At 36.2% G+C, this 22,564-nt stretch overlaps 2 protein-coding genes across 2 annotated transcripts in view; one reads left to right on the forward strand and one right to left on the reverse strand.

Moving 5' to 3' along the window:
• Positions 1–3,394: 3,394 nt before the first annotated feature.
• Positions 3,395–18,986, forward strand: LOC137387444 (dol-P-Glc:Glc(2)Man(9)GlcNAc(2)-PP-Dol alpha-1,2-glucosyltransferase-like). Its single transcript, XM_068073870.1, has 5 exons — positions 3,395–3,546; positions 10,711–10,905; positions 12,443–12,536; positions 15,142–15,298; positions 18,113–18,986. Exons 1-5 carry the CDS (start codon positions 3,487–3,489, stop codon positions 18,861–18,863), a joined length of 1,257 nt encoding a protein of 418 aa, XP_067929971.1. The 5' UTR covers positions 3,395–3,486; the 3' UTR covers positions 18,864–18,986.
• A 191-nt stretch (positions 18,987–19,177) lies between these two features.
• Positions 19,178–22,564, reverse strand: part of LOC137387028 (guanine nucleotide-binding protein G(o) subunit alpha-like) — a 43,193-nt gene continuing 39,806 nt past the window's right edge. Inside the window, exon 9 of the mRNA XM_068073311.1 lies at positions 19,178–20,262. Coding sequence (XP_067929412.1) covers positions 20,075–20,262 — 188 coding nt within the window. The 3' untranslated portion in view covers positions 19,178–20,074. The remainder of the gene's footprint in view (positions 20,263–22,564) is intronic.

Here is a 22,564-nt window from a genome sequence, read left to right on the forward strand (position 1 = left end):
TATACGAAATAACCAAATGCACCCTCATGAAACTTATTTATCATCAATCCGGCAGGGTCATTACATCGACTGTCTAGTTGTGAGTATGTAGTCAGCTTGTTAGTATACTCTCAGATGGCTGGCAAATTTAATCTGGCACAGAAGGCAGAAAAGGAAGTAAAATAAGTGCTTATTGAAGGTACCATGGCACAGTGGAGTCTTGTTTACTTGATCAAGTTCTACTGAAACCGATGGAAAGAAAGCCTTGACGACTGGGGAAACACACAACTGCAGGAAGCAGTTCGTTAATCCTTTTAATTTTGAACTTATACCAAATTTGATTAGTTTTTTCAAGAAATGGTGGCACTTCACTATCATTTGCAATTGTTTTCAATGATCTGACTGCCGAATTGCATAAAGAAAAAAATGAATAAAACTTGATCTCGGTTAAAGTGTTCTTAAAAAAATCCATGCAAAATGACATCACTGTGCGAGTGTGTGTGTATTTCATCAATTAGTAAAAATATAACATTAAAGTTTCACTTGCAACAAAATTTACATTACAATTATTTGGTATCAAAAGATTCACCATTTCTTACTCTGTTGTGTTGTAGGTGCAGAATATGTGGAAATGTGATTACAAGCTTTCAAAAACGAAAAGCCGCCGTAGATTGGAATCAGTTTATTTCTTTGACGTATTCATTACATTTGGTTATTGTTTTGTCACGTGATGTTCTCACGTGAATTGAAAGGCCAATAAAAGCTCAATATAAAACTTCTCGTAGCACTAGTTTATGACAAACACTTTGGGTTTTACCAAAGACCCCGTATCAAATATAAATACCAGCTACTTGACGGTTTTGTTTCGGCTTGGTCTAATCGTCTAGTCGTAATCTGATCATGTGACCCATACTCCGCGATTAATTTCTGCAGCATTTTTCGATTATTACAGGTGACCGACAGGCTCGTCATGTTTATCAGACAATGATATGTACTCCTTCGAGCTAAGGGTAAAGAAATTAAACAAATTTTTACGGTAGGTTATAGGATATCAGGGCTGAAAGTGACAGCATTACAATGACGATAAAACAGACGGGTAAAATCAATAGACATGGTTTTATTGAATGCGTAAAGTATATTTGTGAAAATATTTCAACGATTGAGGTTGCTTGAAAGTGTAAACAGAAGCCATCTCCTACAACTACGTCACATTTGAGCCGTTTTGTAAAGAGAATCCAAACTACGGCGGTCTTGTGTGGCTGCGATTAACTGTTCGCTTTTTTAGCTTTTAAGAGCGTGTAATCACATTTCCACATATTTTGCACTTACAACACAACAGAGACATGATGAATCTTTTGATACCAAATAACTGTAATGTGAATTTGGTTGCAACTCAACCTTTAGGGTGAATGACGTTTTAACACTACAGAAAATGCTCAAAAATAGTTAGCTACTACAGAAACACCAGTTATATTTGAAGATCGCAAATCAAAGGAGTTCTTAGAAACAGAAACCTTTGAGTTTATGGGTGACATTGGAATGAGATCTTCTTTCTCTAGCTTCAAACTTCCAATGAGCACCAACCTTAACATATGAGAACAATAACTATTAGAGAACAAAGGCTGCATGTATCTCACTTTGATACAGAAATCTGAAAAGATCCAATGGTTTGAGCATTTAATGAAAAATCTATCAAAGATTATATATAGCCTTTAAAATGTTGTCACTATTGTATGAAGATATTTGCTTACATGTGTGGTAGCAAAAAATGACTGCCTCTTCTCGTCCACTCGCTTTTATACCAACTTTTATGCATTATTATCAATACGTCATCAATTATCAATTATCAATACGTCATCAGTTTCTCATAACTGCCCTGACATCAGACAACAGTATAGCAATCAGCGTACAACAGTAACAAATTTATTGGATTCTCAAGACAGCCTGACTAAAATAATGGCAAAGAATTCAACAATGTAATTTCATGAATTCCAGCAACCTGCATATTAAACATCAAGCAGCACATACACAGATGACGTGAAGCAGCCTTCTAACATATCTGTCAAATGAACAAGCCCTCAGATAATTGCCTAATCAAATGAACACGGAACAAAGCAATGTAATAAAACAGCATGAAAGAAATTTCAAACTGGAACATTCCATTATCTTTTTCCTCACCAACCCTGCCGACTAATGAGCTACACTAAGTAATGGCTTCAATCCAGATACAATCAGGAAAACTATCAACAATTAATTTGGACAGTTTGCGCATGCATGTACATGCATGCGCATCCCCCACAAGCACACACGCGCACACACACCACACACATATAAGTGCATGCATGCATACACATACGCATGCACACACATGCACATACACACACAAATACGTACATGGATCCTAGCACGTGCACACACAAACACACAAGCATGCACGCTCACGCATAGACAATGATCAAGTTGGATTTACTAATATAAACTAAATGTAATTTGATTCTCACTCTCTTTGTCTTGCATTCCAAGGCACAAAATATTGCTTCATCTACTTTTTCATCTACTTTCGGTAATTAAAATATATACTTGAAGCAAGGATTACGTGTTTGTCACAATTATATACCGTATATATACATGTGTATATATATATATATATATATAAATACATCACAATATATAATTGAAGTAATATACAAGCTTCCTTCATTGTAAACTCCCTTTAGGCCTATTCTGATATTTGAATGTCTTTGCTATTTCATTGCATCATTTTATTGAACGAGTTTTAAATTTTCACTTTCATGCACTTGCAAGCAATATGCTTGTTAATAGCAAAAAACACATGTATTTAATTTTTTGGATTCTTTAAAAACAATGTGTGCTTTTCTATTTAGAATCGCGTACTCTATGGTTTATAATAAAGAATTCATTGAAATGAGACGCAAGAATTATCAATGCATTAAATTAGCCAAATTAGAAACGTACTGACGAAGTTTGAAATTGTCACAAAAGACATCAAAAAAGAAATTTTGCTCCACTTGTGCTTTGCTGTTTCAAGGTTTCACTTCAGTATTTATATTGATGCGGGTATAATTTTAGTAGTGTATTCTCTTTTAAAAATTGTTTGTATTGACATATAATGTGCACAAGAAAGACATTCATATTTCAATGCATGGCTTGAATTCCTGACAATATTGGCATAAAAAGTTAACCATCATTGTACTATCGTCATCACGTTTTTCTCGTTGAAGTTGTGATCCCTTAGATAACGAACAGACAACCGCTTAAGCAGATATGCGTGGCAGGTTGTCTAGTCGAAATTCTTCATCGTGTCACATACTTTATCGGCGCTCCTACCTTGCGTTCAAAATAGGCCGACAGTAAGGTCAAGGAATCTTGTTTTCTTTCGCCGCTTCAATTAAAATGGAGTATAAGTTTGTTGTTTTGCATTCCGTTTTTATATTGGTATGTGGAATCGGAACTAGTTATATCTTTCAACATCAAACACAGCCTTATATGGATGAAGTTTTTCACATTCCTCAAGCTCAAAAATATTGCAACGGTTCTCTTCAGGAGGTAGGAATCTTTGCATCGTTATATTATCAGAAGTTGGCCTTCCAATAACCGATAAAGTTATGCTGGTAGTTGAGCATTCTGCTACATTTAGTTTTGGTTTTATCATGTTTTATAAAGTCAGTTTTGGTTTTTTAGTCTCATAATGTTCATGCTAATCTATATAAATATATTTTCTCAATCTGCAAACCTATAGCTAACATCGACTTACACTGGGCAAACTATGTTGTTTTGAAGTAATTTTATTATTTCTATCAGTCTCAGAACTCACAATTGCTGCGTATATAGGCAAAAATAGCTTATGTTTGTACTTTATTTGCTAGAATTAATATTAATAAGCTTTTTTACTGCTTTTTTTATTGCAAAGTTAGCCGATAAATATTTATCAAACATGCACGCGGCTTGGAAAATACAAATTGAGATATGTAAGTTCTGAATCTTGGTCTACTAATCTTACTAAATGCCTCTCAATTTCAGCTCTGTTGTGATACTCTCCTTTATTCACCAAGCATACGTAGCTTACTAACTCCAGCAACACAATGCTCCTAGCATAACTCATCAACAGCAAAAACAGCTACGAAAACCACAGCATAATTGCTTTATAATAACATACCATAACATACTTTAGGCAAGACTAACTAATGACGAAAACATAACGTGATTACTTTAATAGATGATGGAGTGTGAGTCAGCGCTAAAACAATTATAAATGACAAACCTAATCCTACTACGCATATGATAGGTATTCCAATTCACATTCTCCCCTGATCTCTAAATCATATAAATGTACCTGCAACGTCAGTAAAGAACAAAATCATTCAAATAAGGAGGTAATCTTCTGTCTCTCTCTACGGGTAAAGTATCGTTCTCACGTAAATCACTGTCACTATTGCTCTCACTATTGTCAGTATAATTGCTGAGCTCACTAACATCAAAGTCACTGATTTGGTCATCACTATCCTCTACGCAATATTCTACAGTTCCATTGGTCACCAGGCGGTCACAACTCTGTGATATTTGTGAGTCAGCTATAACAGGTCTTACATCGGCCACGTGTCTATTTATACCTTCCACTTCGACTACGTGATCTGCTACCACTCTTGTCACTTTAGCTTGCTTCCATGTCGTATCAGTTCGCATGTTCCTCGGTTTCACATAAACCACATCGCCCGCCTGATAGGGATTGGCTTTTGTATCTCGCAATTCTCCTGGTAACCCAATAGCCGTGGGCGCTCCTAATAGCCTGGCCTTGTACTGATACACATTAGCTGCAGGAACTATATTGTCAAAGTTGGGTGAGTTGTTGTACCAGTAGACCATGTCTTCCATCCGACCACCAGTTCGAGCAACCATTCTTTTAATTGTACGGTGGTTGCGCTTTATTATGCCGTTTCCTGAATGTTTATATGCACAACAGAACACCTGCATTATCCCCCACTCCTTGAAAAATTGAGTCATCTCAGAGCTTCTGAAGCATGGCCTATTGTCACATAGCACCTCGTCTGGAGCTCCTCGTTCCAAGAATATTCTATGCAACTCCTTGGCTACTGTGGAAGCAGTTTCATTTGGCAGTCTTCTCCACATAGCAAAGCGACTTGGTCCGCAGTCAATCAGAGTCAGGAAAGCTCTTTTATTAACATACGCAATGTCCATTGCCACCCTCTGCCATACTTTGTCAACCGACAGCCGTCCATGATTCCATTTAATTGAGACGGGATCCACTTGTCGACACTGATTGCAAGAATCTACCACCTGCTTCACGACCTTCTCATCCACATCTTGTCCACACATCCTCTTGGCCAAATACAGGGTCTTCATGACTCCCAAATGATGCTTACCATGAAGCTTTGTTATTTCCTTGGTTTTATCATTTAATGTCACTACAGCTAGGCACGGGCTGTTCAGCCACTTCTGTGGTACTCTGGTTAGCACTTCTGCCTTGTTAGATGTTGAAGGCACCAATTGAATAGTCACCTTGATGTGATACTCTATTACCAATTGGGAAATGATCCCAAGTCTTCTCTTGATTACTATCTCACTCAGGCCACTGACCTTAGGTCTTTTACTATCCACTAATATTGACCGCACCCAGCCGTATACACTAGCAGAATCAGTTACGATTTTCAGTTTAGCAATCCCCCAGCGCAGGGCAATATTCAGCCCTTTTATCACTGCTTCCAACTCAGCGACATTGATATGTGACCCATCAACTTTCCTGAGCTATGTAGCATCTTCCACGATACTTCCATCTATCTCCAAACAACAACCAACTGCCAAACTGCTTGCATCACACCACACAACACCTTCTAAAACATTGCTCACACTCCAACGCCCAGTGACTGGATCATGCTGCGAGATTCTGTTCATGACTTCCTTAGCAAACGCTCTGACAGGAACTGGAATCTCTTCATCCCATCCTATCTCATTAGTTTGTCGTTTCAGGTAACTGCAGGCAGGTCTCAGCCATCCTGCCACTGGGTAATGACCAATCAACTTCCCAAACACAGAGAATAACTCACGTTTTGTTGGAATCTCCTGTAATATGGGCGCTACACCATCTCTGTACCATTTGTACTGGTTATCTGGGTCTTTGATTACTCTCAGACCTAGCACACGGGAGTTGGTCAATGGCACAGGCTCTTTTGTCTCCAAGCCATACATTGACAAGAGCCGTCTGACTTCTTCAGCTGTAACGACATTTTCGTCCACCCAAATGTCATCTATATAGTGATCAGTTCCCTCTGATATGCGGCTGTCTTGGGCGAAAACTTTCGCAATTATCTTTGACATTACTTTAGGGGCAACACTCAAGCCAAAGCCCATTCTTTTCATCACATATAGTTGTCCTTTGAACTTCACAAGTTGAAATCTTTGCAATTGTTCTGACACGTGTATTTGTAGGTATGCTTTCAAGTCCAAAATTGAAGCCTGATTGTCTCTTTTACGCCATGCCCGTAGTTTTTCTTGGCACACTGCCACAGCAATTCCAGGGTTACTCTTTATAAAAGTGTTGAGCTGTCGATAATCCATCACCGGTCTGACCTTTTTTGGCTTGTTTGGCTGCCGTGCAGCCATTAACGGTATAACACCATCTGCTTTGCCATGAACATCGGGGTTAAACTTTTCAAGCCATCCATTGCTTATCCATTGACTTACTTCATCATCAAAGATCTCTCTACAATCGTTGGGCACTGCATATTCACTGCACTGGTTTGCCATTGTAGGTTCACCATTTTCCCATTTCCACTCCATCGTCCACTTTACACCATCAAACACAGCTATAAAGTCACTTTCATCAATCTCCAATTGCTCTGGATCATTTTCTGTCACTGCACCTGCTGCACAGTGCTGTCCTCCAAACTGCACATCATTATTACTTCCAACATACACTCCTCCCAGCATGGTTATAATGTCCATTCCAATAATCATCTGGGCATCACACACAAGCTGTGGTGCAACCAGGCATCTAGCTGTTACATTTGTATTATTCACCAACAAATGTACTAATACTTTACCACAACATCTTGTACTTTCACCATTTAGCATTTTCACTACCTTTTGTGGTCCACGTTTTGACAAGCCCAACTCTTGACAAAGCTGACTTATAAGCACGGACTGTTGACATCCAGTGTCCACTAGAGTTTTTATCATGCAATCTTGTATTTTGATGGTGATAAATGGCAGCACCTGACTGATTACTGACGTTGTGGAGGAACATCCGGTGCTGACGCTCCCCCCTGACCATTTCCCCGTTGTGCAGTCTCCTTGCCAACTGCACAGTGCTTTGCCAGATGTCCTGGCTCACCACATGTGTAACATACCCGGGGCTTTCTTATCTGTTGCCTAGGAGTAGTATTACCAGGACAATCACGAGCAAAATGATTTGAACCTCCACAAGTAAAACAACCTCGTTTGTGCTTCATCGTCGCACCTGCTGCACATGCCATCTCAGATGCTTTGGTGCTCAGCATCATTCTTGCTCGAGCTACAAGTTCACTCAAGCCTAATTTTTCTACTGATGCCATGGATTTTAGCTGAATAGAAATATCTATTGGCAGCCCTGCCATGAAAGCACATTTCATGATTGGTTCCTCATCATTTTGCCCCACTAATGCGACTAACCTTCTGATGTCAGTCAGATAAACATCAACTAGCTCACCCTCTTGCAGCACTCTTTTTTGCAGTTACTCATAAGCTGCATAACAATCAACTCCAAAAGCCATCAGCAATGCAGATTTTAGCTTATCATAATCCTCTTTTTCACTGTCCGGCAGTTGTTTATACACTGCGAAGGCTGGTCCAGCAAGAAACAAGGGCAGAAATGTTTGAAGATCTGTAATCTTTTGTAATTTTCCAACCAGTTCTAGCTTATCCAACCACTCACTGAATTCTCCACTGGAGCTGTCCTCATACTTAGTGATTATATCTGACAGCTCTACCGATGCCATTGTTGAGCCGAAATAGCTTGTAAGTTCTGAATCTTGGTCTACTAATCTTACTAAATGCCTCTCAATTTCAGCTATGTTGTGATACTCTCCTTTATTCACCAAGCATACGTAGCTTACTAACTCCAGCAACACAATGCTCCTAGCATAACTCATCAACAGCAAAAACAGCTACGAAAACCACAGCATAATTGCTTTATAATAACATACCACAACATACCTTAGGCAAGACTAACTAATGACGAAAACATAACGTGATTACTTTAATAGATGATGGAGTGTGAGTCAGCGCTAAAACAATTTTAAATGACAGACCTAATCCTACTACGCATATGATAGGTATTCCAATTCACATTCTCCCCTGATCTCTAGATCATATAAATGTACCTGCAACGTCAGTAAAGAACAAAATCATTCAAATAAGGAGGTAATCTTCTGTCTCTCTCTACGGGTAAAGTATCGTTCTCACGTAAATCACTGTCACTATTGCTCTCACTATTGTCAGTATAATTGCTGAGCTCACTAACATCAAAGTCACTGATTTGGTCATCACTATCCTCTACGCAATATTCTACAGTTCCATTGGTCACCAGGCGGTCACAACTCTGTGATATTTGTGAGTCAGCTATAACAGGTCTTACATCGGCCACGTGTCTATTTATACCTTTCACTTCGACTACGTGATCTGCTACCACTCTTGTCACTTTAGCTTGCTTCCATGTCGTATCAGTTCGCATGTTCCTCGGTTTCACATAAACCAATTGAAACAATTATAAATGACAGACCTAATCCTACTACGCATATGATAGGTATTTCAATTCACAAGATAAACATGAATTTTTTTAGATCTGCTCTGTGAAAAATAGTTTGGTTATTTTTCTTATAACTAGAACCATATTTGCGTTTAAATAACATAGCAGCGATGAATATGAACTCTAAACTATCGCATCAAAAACTTGAATCGAAGCAAAATATGTTGGTGTAATAATGCTGCTGGTATAGTTAAACTTTGCCATGATATGGGTTCATAAGCCATTGATGCAGCTGTTAGTCTATAGCCATATCCGCCTATTTGATGATGCGTTGCTGTTGAGACATATTAGGAGTAGAATAACTTGCGAAATCTATGCAAGTTAGCGTATGCACGTTGGAGTATTTCAAGTGGCATTTCTATAAAAAAAATATGTTGAATAAATTTTTCAGTATAATGAAACATGTATTTTTTTGCAAACAAATGCGATAAACTTTGTTGCTGTCAACTTTTGCCCAATGCAGAGCATTTTTGTTGAGAAACAGATTCTTAACAATTTGACTTTGATGCCTGCGTTGGTCATTTGGTTGTAACTGTTATTATTTTCACTTATGCAAGGAACAATTCTAATGTTATCTCTTTATGTATTATAACTTTATGAAGTCTTAATTATAAGTCCATTTGATTGTTTTCTAGCAGCTATTGTTATTGTTATACACAGTTAATGGTTTCCAGGAGTTATTTTCTCTTTAACCTCATCTTTAGTCAATATTTTTGACCTTACATTGCTGCATCAATTGTTTGTAAATAATCAGGAATTGTAAACATTTTAGAGGTGAAAATTGTCTTAAACCTTTCCTTCTAATCATCATGCTATAAGTAGCACTAACAACTGTTTTTATTAGATGGTGGACAGTAAAAAATATGGGGCAGAATCATTACTTATAAGTTTCATTACTTACAGCTTTATTGCTCACAATAGGCCTACTAGTTCTCATTTTTGAAGATGCATGGACCAATCTCAAGCTAGCAAACTAAGTAAAGAAATTATAATATCCATTTTTAAACCAAAAATTGAATTTGGAGACCCTTCAGTCTTTTACCATTTCTTTAAATGTTAGTCTGACAGTTCTATTGCTTTCATAGTCTGGCTGAGAAAGGCCCTGTCCAAATGTTCTAGTAGCAAAAGCTTTTATCAAAATCTCTTGACATTATGACTCAGTAAAATTCCTACGCATTTTTTCAATACATACATGTTTGTATCAGAAAAATAAATGTGAAAGTTAAACCTCTTAAAATGCTCAATAAAATGAGCATTTCTCCACGTTAAGGAGAAGAGGCTGCATTTTGACCACCCATACATATGCAGAGCGAATGCTTAAAATGACAAATTACCGCTTTTGTTGCTTGCATGATATTTGATCAAAAAATTTGGTTATTTATATTCTAAGAGGCTACAGAATAAGTTTTAATTAATATTCCATTATTTATAACAAAACAACATTTTGTTAAGCCACAAGTATAGAAATTTAATTGGTAGCCAAGTATAAGTAATACATTACATTTTCACAGTGAGAAAGTTAACTTTCCTGTTTGTGCCAGTTTTAGTATTTATATAAATTAAATATTTAAGATTTTATTTATATAGTTTTATCAATACACATCAATTTTACTTACATACATACAATAGAATTTTATTGTTATTTTAAAATTATTGAAGATTAAATGTTGGACATTTGGGTTATATTATGACACATGACTGTGTTCCGTGTTCAACATCTCACTGACCTTTCAGCATGTTTGAAATCGGAGTATTATTTATAATCTATACTCTACACCAAGGAAGCAGCTCTAAACAAAATGGCTGTAATCCAGTTGCAAAACAGGGTTAATTTTTACTATTGTCTGTAAGAAGTACTATGCATTAACATACATGTAAGTAGACTTACTTGCAATTCTGTTCTGTTTCAGTGGGATCCTAAGATAACCACCCTGCCCGGACTGTATTTGTTTAGTATCGGTCTCTTCAAACCACTTTCGCAGATATTCAGTGATGCAACTCTTGACTGGTGTACAACATTGAATTTACGTGCCGTCAACATTTTATTTGCTGCAGGAAATTTTTATCTCTTTTATATGATAACTCACTCCCTCAACAGAAGCAAGGTTCGTATGAAATTAGTATTATGCCTGACATTGCACAAGGTTCTTTTATTTGCTATCGGATAACCCTGTCCATGCATGTAGATTCTCAACAAGAGTTGCTTCACTACTTTCACTGCAATAATCCTTTGAATTGACAACAAACATTCATTGATTGCAATTGTCTTTAATGCATGGAAAAGCAAATGTTTGAGTTTATAGCCAGGTGGGTGTTTAGGAGGCTGTTTCTCAGGAATCAGACAGGGTTTTGACACTAAATATTTTTTGTAATCCGGTAGAATGCATAGAACAGGCTATATAGCTTATATGAAGTCTGGATGAAATTGGCCAAAAAGTCGCCATTCACGTAGACTAACAGACACGCACAATGACAATATAGTATTTATTAATAGCAACAACCTACCTGAATCAACAAAATTTTACTTTTGTTTTTGCTCATGTATTTAGACTAATTTATGCATTTTTTTGTTGCTCGTTATTCAAAGGTACCACAGTAGTGCACAGTAGTAAATCTTAAAGGTTTGCTTGCAACAAAATTCACATTACAGTTATTTGGTATCAAAAGATTCACTATGTCTTACTCTGTTGTGTTGTAGGTGCAAAATATGTGGAAATGTGATTACAAGCTTTTCAAAGCTCAAAAACAAACAGTTAATCGCCGATATTTAGAAACCGCTGTAGATTGAAATCAGATTATTATTTCTCTGACGTAGTGATTACATTTGGTTATCGTTTTGTCACAGGATGTTCTTACGTGAATTGAAAGGCCAATAAAAGGCTCAATATAAAACTTCTCGTAGTACTAGTTTATGACAAATACTTCGGGTTTTACCGAAGAGAACTTACCAAATATGGTGCTCGCTAGTTTACAGTCTTGTTTCGACTTGGTCTAATCGTCTAGTCGTAATCTGATCATGTGACCCATTCTTCGCGAAGAATTTCTGCAGTATTTTTCGATAATCACAGGTGACCAACAGGCTCGTCATGTTTATCAGAGGATGATATGCTCTCCTTCGAGCTAAGGCTACAAAATTAAACAAATTTTTACATTAGGTTTTGAGATATCAGTGCTCAAAATGACAGCAATACAATGATGATGAAATTGACGCGTAAGAACAATAGACATGTTTTTATTGAATGGGTAAAGTATGTTTGTGAAAATATTTCTACGAATGAGGTTGCGCGAAAGTGTAAACAGAAGCCATCATGTAGAGCCTACAACTATGTCCCATTTGAACCGTTTTGGAAAGAGATTATAATCTATGGCGGTTTTGTGATGCCGGCGATTAACTGCTCGTTTTTGAGCTTTTAAAAGCTTGTAATCATATTTCCACATATTTTGCACCTACAACACAGCAGAGTAAGACATAGTGAATCTGTTGATACCAAATAACTGTAATGTGAATTTTGTTGCAAGTAAACCTTTAACAATTTGAGTAGATGTGTTTAAAGTTGGAGTCGTCTTTCCACTAGAGAGACAATCTCCATTCTTTGCAGTGATCATCCGCCTAAGCTTTAGCAACTGTTTTCTTGTTGTCAGGAAGAGGGTGAAAACTATGCTCTTCTCAAAGCAGTTGCACTCAGTCTAATGCCTCTTCTGTTCTTCTTCAATTTTCTTTATTACACTGATCCAGGTTAGTAACTTGTATTTATTGAGCGATCATTCAATATTTTGTAAGGTTGGTTTGGATTAATCAAAACCTGGATTTTTAAACTCGCTTGTTATGAAACTAGTACAGTAGGTACTCCTACAACATAAATAATTCGTTCCGAGTACGTCTACGTTATAGGGATTTAACATTATACAAACAGTAAAATACATGTAAATTGCCTGATCCATTCTAAGATCTTTCTAAATTCCCTCATTTAGCTCTTCCAAAGGAATTTATATGTAGAATTCAGTTTTTTTAATTTAAGGCCTGTCTAGTAATTGCAGTATTAATGGTTTGTATCAACAAATTATTTACTTTGTCTCAATTTCGCTTGGTTTGTCATTTATGAATACAGTAGTTTTACAGCACGTTAAGGTCAGTGCACACATTCTATGTCAATTTACATCGGTTCCTTTAATTTTTTCTAGACAGTAATATTTATTCTGCAAAAGTAAAATAATGGAAAATATTGTCTATATGTCTAAAATAAAGCAAAAAAAAGTATACCTTAGCCGTACTTTACAAATAAAGAAATGTGTCCGTCTGACCACCCGTCTATCCCTCGTCACAGTTTGCGCGGTCGGCGCATTCAGCTACAATAAAACTCATGACGTTCAAGTGTGGTATATCGACACTCTAACATCTGCACCAATAGATAGATATAGATCGGCCTGTTTAAGTATTTCATAACTTTTGCACGGCTACCTATTGTCGGTGCTTTCTCGACACAACTGATGATCTTTAACAGCGAGCTATATTGCCAGGGTACTTGTATATATAATAGACAGTCTTATATAAAGTTGTGTTCTCTCAAGTGAGGCCAGAGATGGAGCGCTATTTTATAAGGTTAATTTTAAGATTCTTGTTACTCAAATCGAATTTGAGAACTCGCATCAACTTGACGCTTTGTGTTATATATGGAATGTCTTAGAAATACGACGCAAAAACTTTATTTAAATTCTGCTACTGTACTGAGGTTTACATTATTGGAGCGTCTGCTATTCATGAAAACCTTTCAATTACAATAGTTATACTTCAAAGAATAAAACTTCACGATGCAGATGCAAAACATAGTGTCAAAATTGGATCATTATAAGCTAATACAATTAATACAAACAAAAAATTGATACTAAAACAGGAACAAAATAACATATATCAATAAATTGCTTGTTGTGTGGAATTATTTACACCGTACGAAGCAAACATCTTCACATAGATCCTTAAGGTATTCTGGAAATTACATTGTACGAGCATCTACTTTGCTTATGTTGGTTATCAAATATCCCATGTCAATAGAAATTCATACTAAATGAGTGTCTACTGTACCGATAAGCATTAGCTGTTTATGTTTTTCTACCTGTCCTTAAATTAATTGAGGTTTATTATTCTTACCAAGTCGGTATATATTACAAAATATGATCTCTCTTATTGTTTATTTATGCATCAGTTTATCCACATTAGTCCCATATTATCATTACGTGGGAACGGACCAAAGAAACCGTTCGAGTTAACCATGTGTTCAAGCTATCTGTGGGCGAGTTATCCATGTTTGACTGTATGTTTTATTTTTTGCTCGCTCAATTCGATGTGTTCGTTTGCATGTGTTTACATTTCTGAGGCAATTAAGGAATTTTCTAAACCAACTTTTTTTTCTGATAAGGACCTGCAATATCATATCTTTCAGCTCTGCTCCAATTCTTTATTCCTCTATTTTTTCTTATTTATTCTGATGTATTATGTTACTTACATTTAATAAAATTATTGTATCTTATACAGTAATCCTTTATTACATATAGAAAGTTGATTGCCATTTTCGTAGTCACAATTTCGATTTGGCCATAACTTTAAATTCTAAATATGGCTGAGAAGGTTTACCGTGAGTCACACGTGATCACCTGGCACGGCAGAGTTACACAGCATCAACTAGAGTCTACCTACATTCATACAATAGTCCCTTGGTCATTTATTTATTAAGCATTTTGTGTTGACGACATACATTATGTAAGAGGAATGTTATATACCCAGAAGTGTGAAGTATATGAAAATATTAGGTATTTTACAAAAACAAGTTAGCGGTTACAGTAGTCCCTCGCTACTTCACGATTTGTTTTTTGCGGTTTCAGTACTCGCGGGATAAATATATATTCATTAAAAAGTTAAACGTTAAAAAATATAAAACTGAAATGCAAAAAGTAAATAAATCTCTCTCGTATTCCGGCCCAGTGAGATCTCTGCTCAAGCATCATTGTAATAGCGGTTGTCAGGGCTCACATTTTTTCTGTTCCCTTTTGTGAAATGGAAGAGTGCGGTGCTTGTGCCATCGTGCCTCTTAGAAGCCATCGTGCCTTAAAGTAGTTTAATGAATACAAAAATAAAGGAACGTGCTTCTAACTTGAAAATGACTTCATTGAATATGAATTTCTTAGTTTCTATTACGCAGATTTTCCCTTTTTGGGAGGCACGAAATTCTCCACGAAACATGAGGATTACTGTATATGCGGCCTTGTGTTGGCAAATGTGATAATGTTTGTGTTATTTTGTAACTAACCAGGCTGCGCTAACCAGTCTATGAATGTCTATTTTACAGGTTCTTTGTTATTTGTACTCTACTCCTACTATTTTCACCTGCGTGGCTCCAACACTATGTCGGCCATATTAGGAATTGTCTCCCTCATTTTCCGACAGACCAACATCGTATGGATATTCTTTATGGCACTCTCAGACATATGTAAGAATCTGCACAAGTGAGTCACTCTCTTTAAAAACTATTTGCTTGTCTTCATATGTGTAATCGTATGTAGCTAGAATTTCATCAATAATTGATATACAGTGAAACTCGGATAACTCAAACTTCAAGGGACCGAGCAAAAGTGTTCGAATTATCAGAGCGTTCAAGTTATCAGAGCACTGTCACAAGTCCATGTATTTACTTATTTATTAGTAGATACATGTGCATATACAATCTATAATATAAATCAAAAGCACAAATAGCTTGTTTCAAATTAAATGCTTCTAATGTAAAGTTTAAAACGTTTTTATCAAAAAGTATAGAGATTTTTCTATCACTTGAGATTGGTTCGTTGTTTGAGGTGATGTTATTGCCAGGACGTTTTTTTAGATTGATATTGGCAAAACTTGATCGTTGTTGAAATGCTCAAAAGAAAAGACATCTTTTTCTTTTGAGCGTTTTACCCATGATCAGTTTTGCCGATTATTCTTGGAGTTTGTGCAAAGATTACCTCACTTTACCTCGCTTCCGAAGGGCAATCGCTACGCGGATGTTTGGTATAAATCAAATTTCACCAAACCTTTAGAAAAGTCGTTGACAAAAATATTTTGCCGATGGTGATAATAACGATGCTTATGAATTACGAAAATTTGAGGTTTACCTCTATGGCTTTGAATAAAGTGATTTTCTAAAGCGATAGCAACCGTTTCGGTAGTCGTTGGGCAAAAAACAGTTCGAATTAACAGTGTTGAGTTTGAGTTATACAGAGCCATTTATCATTGCGTGGGAACGGACCAAGCAAATCCATTCGAGTTAACCATGTGTTCACTATATCCGAGGGCGAGTTATCCATGTTTCACTGTATCTATATATAATTCTAGTTATAGTATAGGTATACAATAGTTAATAATTCTATCCCTTTATCAATATATACATATTGATATATATATATATTGATATAAATTATATATATATATATATATTGATAAAGGTATAGAATTATTAACTGTAGGCATCCTTGAGTCGTTCCAAACTGGCAAGCAAACTACAATAGAAATGATATTTTTGCTGTTTGATTAAAATTGAAATTTGATTAAGGTGAAAATATTGTCATAAAATGTTCGATATTATCATGTGAAGTTCTTTTCAGGAACTTCAGGACGAGGTTTTTGTGTATTCAGCTAGTATATATGAAAGATGGTTTTGTTCATGATTGGTTTACATGCAGCATCCCCTTAGGTAACGATGACTTTGTTACAAAACTTTTTCCTCCTGCGATTTAAAACATGGTTATTTTATATATTGAAATATTTTTCGCCATTGGAAATCAACATAAGTTTTTCTGGATGTTTAAATTTGGCAGTCAATGTGCTGATTACATCAGAATAGCAAATATGCCGATATGTTTTTCATCGCAATTCCTCTAACAACAATTGAAAGAGATGGATGCTTGATATGCTCAGTTTGGCTTTATTCGTTATTTATTTTTATTAGTCAGTTATTTATTAGTTATTTAGTTATATTAGTTTATTCGTTACTAGTTATTGTGAAAACAAAACCAAAAAAAGATAGATGATGAAATTTTGGCGATGTAAAAGTTGAAGCTCAGTAAAATAGTTAAAATACATACTGAAAATTACCTTTAACCCTTTGAACCCTAATGGTAGTTATTCTGGCATTGCGTAAGGTGTGTCATAAACCATAGCGGCCGGAATACTGGCGTTCACATGGCTCTGTTTACGAAAGCTGTTTCTAAGTAACAGCGTAAACCAATCAAGTTAATTCTTGCACAGGATGTTAGACCAGAAATTTCACTCCCATTTGTAACAGTTTTTAAATATCTTTATCTAATTTTTCGTTATGATAACAAATTTTATTACAACGATATCGCGAAAAAAATCGGTACGACTCATTTGTTGGTAGGTCATGAAAGATTATGATACAAATGAAGAGTTTTATGATGCTATAATTTTATAGTTTATCTCAAGTCATGAGATGATGATGGAGGTGTGCTCGATGGATATAATACCAATGTAAATATTCTTAGGAGTTTTTAAAATTGGAATGTAATTTGGCCATGCGTACAGACGTCTGAGACCTGCAGACGATACATGAACATCCTGTTGTTCTATTCAATGATTGGTTCACCTTATAGCAATTATAATTTGATGAAGATCCCAGGCTTCGCTTTGCAATATTGCTCGGACGAGATTCACCGATGCTTACTATGTTAGGCCTAAACAGCTTCATTTTTATGCATACCATTCTTCCCTCAAATACCCATTAAATTATTAAAAATGAATACTAAAAATCATTCACCATTTTAATTGTATTTTAATGGTTTTTTCAAGCGTACAGGATGTCTGCTAACAGTCTATCCAGGAGGGCGGTCTGTGATCTATGATAGTGATCATGAGATCTCTATGTGATCTGAACATGGTGTTGAACATGTGATCTGAACATCTGATCTATGGTGTTGAATCTGAACATGATAGTTTTGCCTCATGTACAATAGAAGTCATTTGAGATATCAAAGCTGTCTGGAGTTACAAATACTAGACTGTACAGTTGTGTGTGTATTTACTAGCTAATTAGATGTACTCGCTGGGTGAACAAAAAGTTATCAGCGTATAAAAATGGTTAGCAGTGACACTAGTGATAACAGCTGTTTCAAAACTATTTCCTAGTATGTTTTCAGTTTTTACTGCCTGTAAGGCTTTACTGAAATCGTACAGGGCGATTCCTGACAGATTTCTTACCCTTGCTGGGTAACCAACGTCTCAAAACTTCATAGCTAACAGGTATTACCGCCCAGTGTTGTTCTTTGTAGGCAACATCGGATGCAAAGAGATCCTCTAACAGTTTGGAGTTTCCTCACCTTTGCACTTCCTGTGTTTGTGATCAACGCGATCATCACTTGTTGGGCCTACGCCATAGTTGGATTGACAGCAATAGCCTTTGTTCTATGGAATGGAAGCATTGTGGTCGGGGACAAGTCCGCACACGAAGCTTGTTTCAATCCAACACAACTTGTTTACTTTGCCTGTTTCAGTCTTGGGCTGTCTGCACCGCATTTGGCAAGACTTGAAACACTATCGCGCTTTCTTAAGGCTGTCTGGAGTCACTGGATGATTTGTATGGTAGCACTTCTCTGCTCTGTAGCCCTAGTCTATAACTTTACGCAGGTCCATGAATATCTACTTGCTGATAATAGACATTACACTTTTTATGTCTGGTCAAAGGTTCTTGGAAAATATGAAATGGTTCGATATCTGTTAATTCCTCTGTCGATGTACTTGTATTGGGCTATTCATGATAGCCTTAGTCATATACATTGGATGATCAGATGCTGTTTGTGGGGCTGTGTTGCGATTGCCCTCATTCCTCAAAAGCTAATGGAGTTTAGGTATTTTGTTGTACCGTATACCATAATTCGGCTACATATGAATAACGAGTCAATGAGAGGGCTGCTTTTCGAGATCTTATTGTATTTTTGTGTGAATATTTTTACACTTTATATATTTCTGTATAAACCTATATTTTGGCCACAAATCCATGAACCCCAAAGAATTATGTGGTAGCGTATAAATGGCCACCCCACCCCGCTCATTTTTACACTGGGGCTTAATAATGAAATCTTCCAGTTACGTATTTCTGCCTCTGTATGTTATTGATATGCTTCTGCAATTAAAACTATTTGGGGAAAAAGCATGGCACCCAAAATGATTGTCTATTTGTAAACTGTAATGTGTACACTCTAAATTATCTGTGTCAGCGAACGCTTCTGGCCACTTAACTAACATAGACTTCATGAACATTAACTAGAAAATAAATAAGTCAGCATTGACAAAAGGCAGCAATATTTTACACTTATCTATAAAAAAAGATAAAAAGCTTGGACATGATAAAAAGATTTATTTTATACAACATACAAGATATGTATAGGGTACAACATATGGACTTTCACAAGCAGAAATAATAATGAGGACATGGTTTATATATAGGATTGATATTATGTCAACACATTAAAGAGATTGTCAGCACTCACTATGAGATACTACATGCAGAAATTATAATAATGTTACGAGTATATGATGAATGATAACTGAGGCCACACTGACTGGGTCTGTACTTCCGTTTGCCATAGAGCTAGTTAGAAGTACAAATAGTGAAATGACACAAATTCTGACATGGTATCAATATGACTAACGCTTGATTACTAGACATTGCTTAAAGAGGCAAGACACAGCGTCACATATAGTTGTGGTATAAAAAAACTACATCGAAAACAACTTAGCATACTTCCAGCTAAATAATATTATACAAATATCAGGCGCCTACCTAAAACAAATGTGTTGATAATTGTTGTACTAGCATAAACAACGCCTACCTTTTTTATATAAAATTCATATTCGTCTAATGGTTTGGGACTTAGAAGCCTTCGTAATAAATATAGGAGACGAACATAATGATATGAAAAAGCTGAATACAATATAAACTACTTTTGTACTCGTCTGAATGTGTTACATCATGACAGAAATTAGACATGAACAACAAAACATCAACAAGGCAATAGCAGCAAAAGCAATGGGCCTGTCGCTGAAAGGGATGGCAGTGTCTGCGGGTGACATATGGATGGAACAAGGTTTATGGCGGCAGCGGTCAATTTAAGAAATGGGTCAATGGTAAGAACTATGTGCCAATATCAATTCTGAAGGTGTCTAAATAAAGTTTAGACTCTTGAGCTGAAATGGTCTACATCCTCGGATGGGCACGGGCGATGACGCCAGCCTCAATAGAGACCACATCCTCGTAGATTGTTCGCTATTATAACATCCGTGACGGCGTCAAAGACAAACTGTACATTTTCAGTGTCCGTAGCGCATGTCTGGTGGCAATAAATCTCTTTGTTCTCTGACTTGTTTTTAGTTTCAAACTGCACCTGAATAAAGGCAGATGCCTCCTCGTAGTTCTGAGCCCCTGCAAAATAAATAATTTTTAGATCATGCCCTAGAAAGCTCAACATAACATCTAATTCTTAAAATTTATCTGGCTTAAACCTACACTCTACACAGAGATATTATTTCTTGAGATATCACTTTGCTATAAGATACAAACCCACATGTACAGGTGTTGTGAAATTGTGGAGAGTGGTGATGTCATCGTGTCACACTTATATGATGGCAACCATCACCGTTACGCTTGTTACACTTTGTCTCAGATCCACGTATCAGCATTGCATATTATATGTGTATGTTTTTGGCAAAAAGAAATAAACCTTTTGTCACAGCTTGGGGCATGCATGGAGGGTTTTTGTCTCTAAAACTGTTTTTTTATTTTTCTAGCATCAAAATAATTGTTGAAAAATAAAATAACTCTAAATAGATGCAAATTTAAATGTTGTCAGCTTACCTTCAAACATGGTCAACAACTGCATTAGACTGAGGCATTTATCATATTTCGCTCAAAGACAGTGCTAGATGAATTGGTTTCAAAAATGAAAGAAAAACTCGGGACTTCTTCATTTGATGCTTAACACTTTGAGGCCTGGGCCCGGTAATATGTTTGTCCACCTGATCTTATGCCTGAGGGAACTTGCAATCGCAGTTTCACTTTGTTTACAAGTACTTTCGGTTTACAGATGAATTGAGATTTTGTTGGCTTTGTGCGGTATAGGTTTTCGGCATAATTTCCAAGTTTGAAGTTGGTTGGCTTATTATTTGTTGAGATATCGTCAAAATAACGGCGGCAGCTCTAACCAAAAACACACTGAATTTATTTGTTTTTCTATTTATAAGATATACACACTCTGTCTTGCTCTGGTTACATTAATCATTATGTTTCCTCAGTTACCTCTGAAACACCATATCTTTGAAAGAGTGGAAAAAACTATTTAATCTATTGAGTTTTTTTCCATTGTTCGTTGAGTTCTCCAAGCTTGGATCTTCAATGTGATATTCAGGTCAATAGAAATTGTGCAATCCTAAGTTTTTTTTACAGTCAATTGAAAATTATCAATACATTGTTAATAGACTTTTGTGACGGCTTGTGTACACAAGGTTTAGGATTCAACGTTTAAAATTAAATAATAATTATGCCACATCACAAAATTCCAGCTGCATATCTGGTGGCTGCTGAAAATAAAGATAACCACTAATTCTATATTTAGCTTTGAGCAATGGTTTTACATGATACATTTTTGACAGATTTACAAAGCTGCTGCCAAATGTTACAGAACTGATCATTGAGCTGACCAGGATTTTGTCTGAAGTTACCAAGTCATTAGCTGTTTAGTCAGTCAATAAAAAGGCTCATCAGATGTACTATCTTGTTGAACAGACAAATGGCTTGCAATTTCTTGCAGAAATGGTATATTTATTGTAAGGAAAAACCAGACAGAAGACAGGCTGGCCAGCTTTTTCATTTTTCAGCTTTTCATGATGGCAGTTTGGGTTTTAGGAGACAATTGAGATTTGATGATAGGTATGATTCAACTAAAATTATAGTCTCAAACCAAGAATCTTAGTGAGTTCTTGATGCAAAATGGAATGGCAAAAAATTGGCTCATTGCAAACTTGATTGTAAACCCCGCAGAGGAGCGATATTACTGTGGTGTTGGACTTGTCAATGCTGAAACCAAACTACATTCAAATATGGATAACTCAAACTTCACGGGACCGAGTGAAAGTGTTCAAGTTATCAGAGCGTTCAAGTTATCAGAGCAATGTCATAAGTCCATGTATTTATTAGTAGATGCGTGTACATATACAAACTATAATATAAATCAAAATCACGAATGGCTTGTTTCAAATTAAATGCTTCTAAGGTAAAGTTAGAAATTTTTTATCAGGAAGTATAGAGATTTTTCTATCACCTAAGATTTCTTTGTTGTTTTATGTGATGTGACTGCCAGGACGTTTTCAGATTAAAATTGGAAAAACTTGATTGCTGTTTGAATGCTTCGAAGAAAAGACATATTTTTCTTTTGAGCGTTCTAACCCCGTTTTAACCAAGATCAATTTTACCAATTGTTCTTGAAGTTTATGCGAAGGTTACCTCGCTTTTCCTAGCCTTCGTAGGACCATCGCTAAGCGTTGTTTGGTAATAAATCAAATTTCACCAAACCTTTAAAGAAGTTGTTTTCGAAAATATTTTGCCGATGATGGTAATAACGATGCCTACGAACTACTAAAAGTTGGGGTTTATCACTATGGCTTGGAATAAAGTGATATTCTAAAGCGATAACAACCGTCTCGGTAGTAGTTGGGCAAAAAAATGTTCG

The sequence above is a fragment of the Watersipora subatra genome, chromosome 2 (genome assembly GCF_963576615.1).
Source record: "Watersipora subatra chromosome 2, tzWatSuba1.1, whole genome shotgun sequence".
Taxonomy (NCBI): domain Eukaryota; kingdom Metazoa; phylum Bryozoa; class Gymnolaemata; order Cheilostomatida; family Watersiporidae; genus Watersipora; species Watersipora subatra.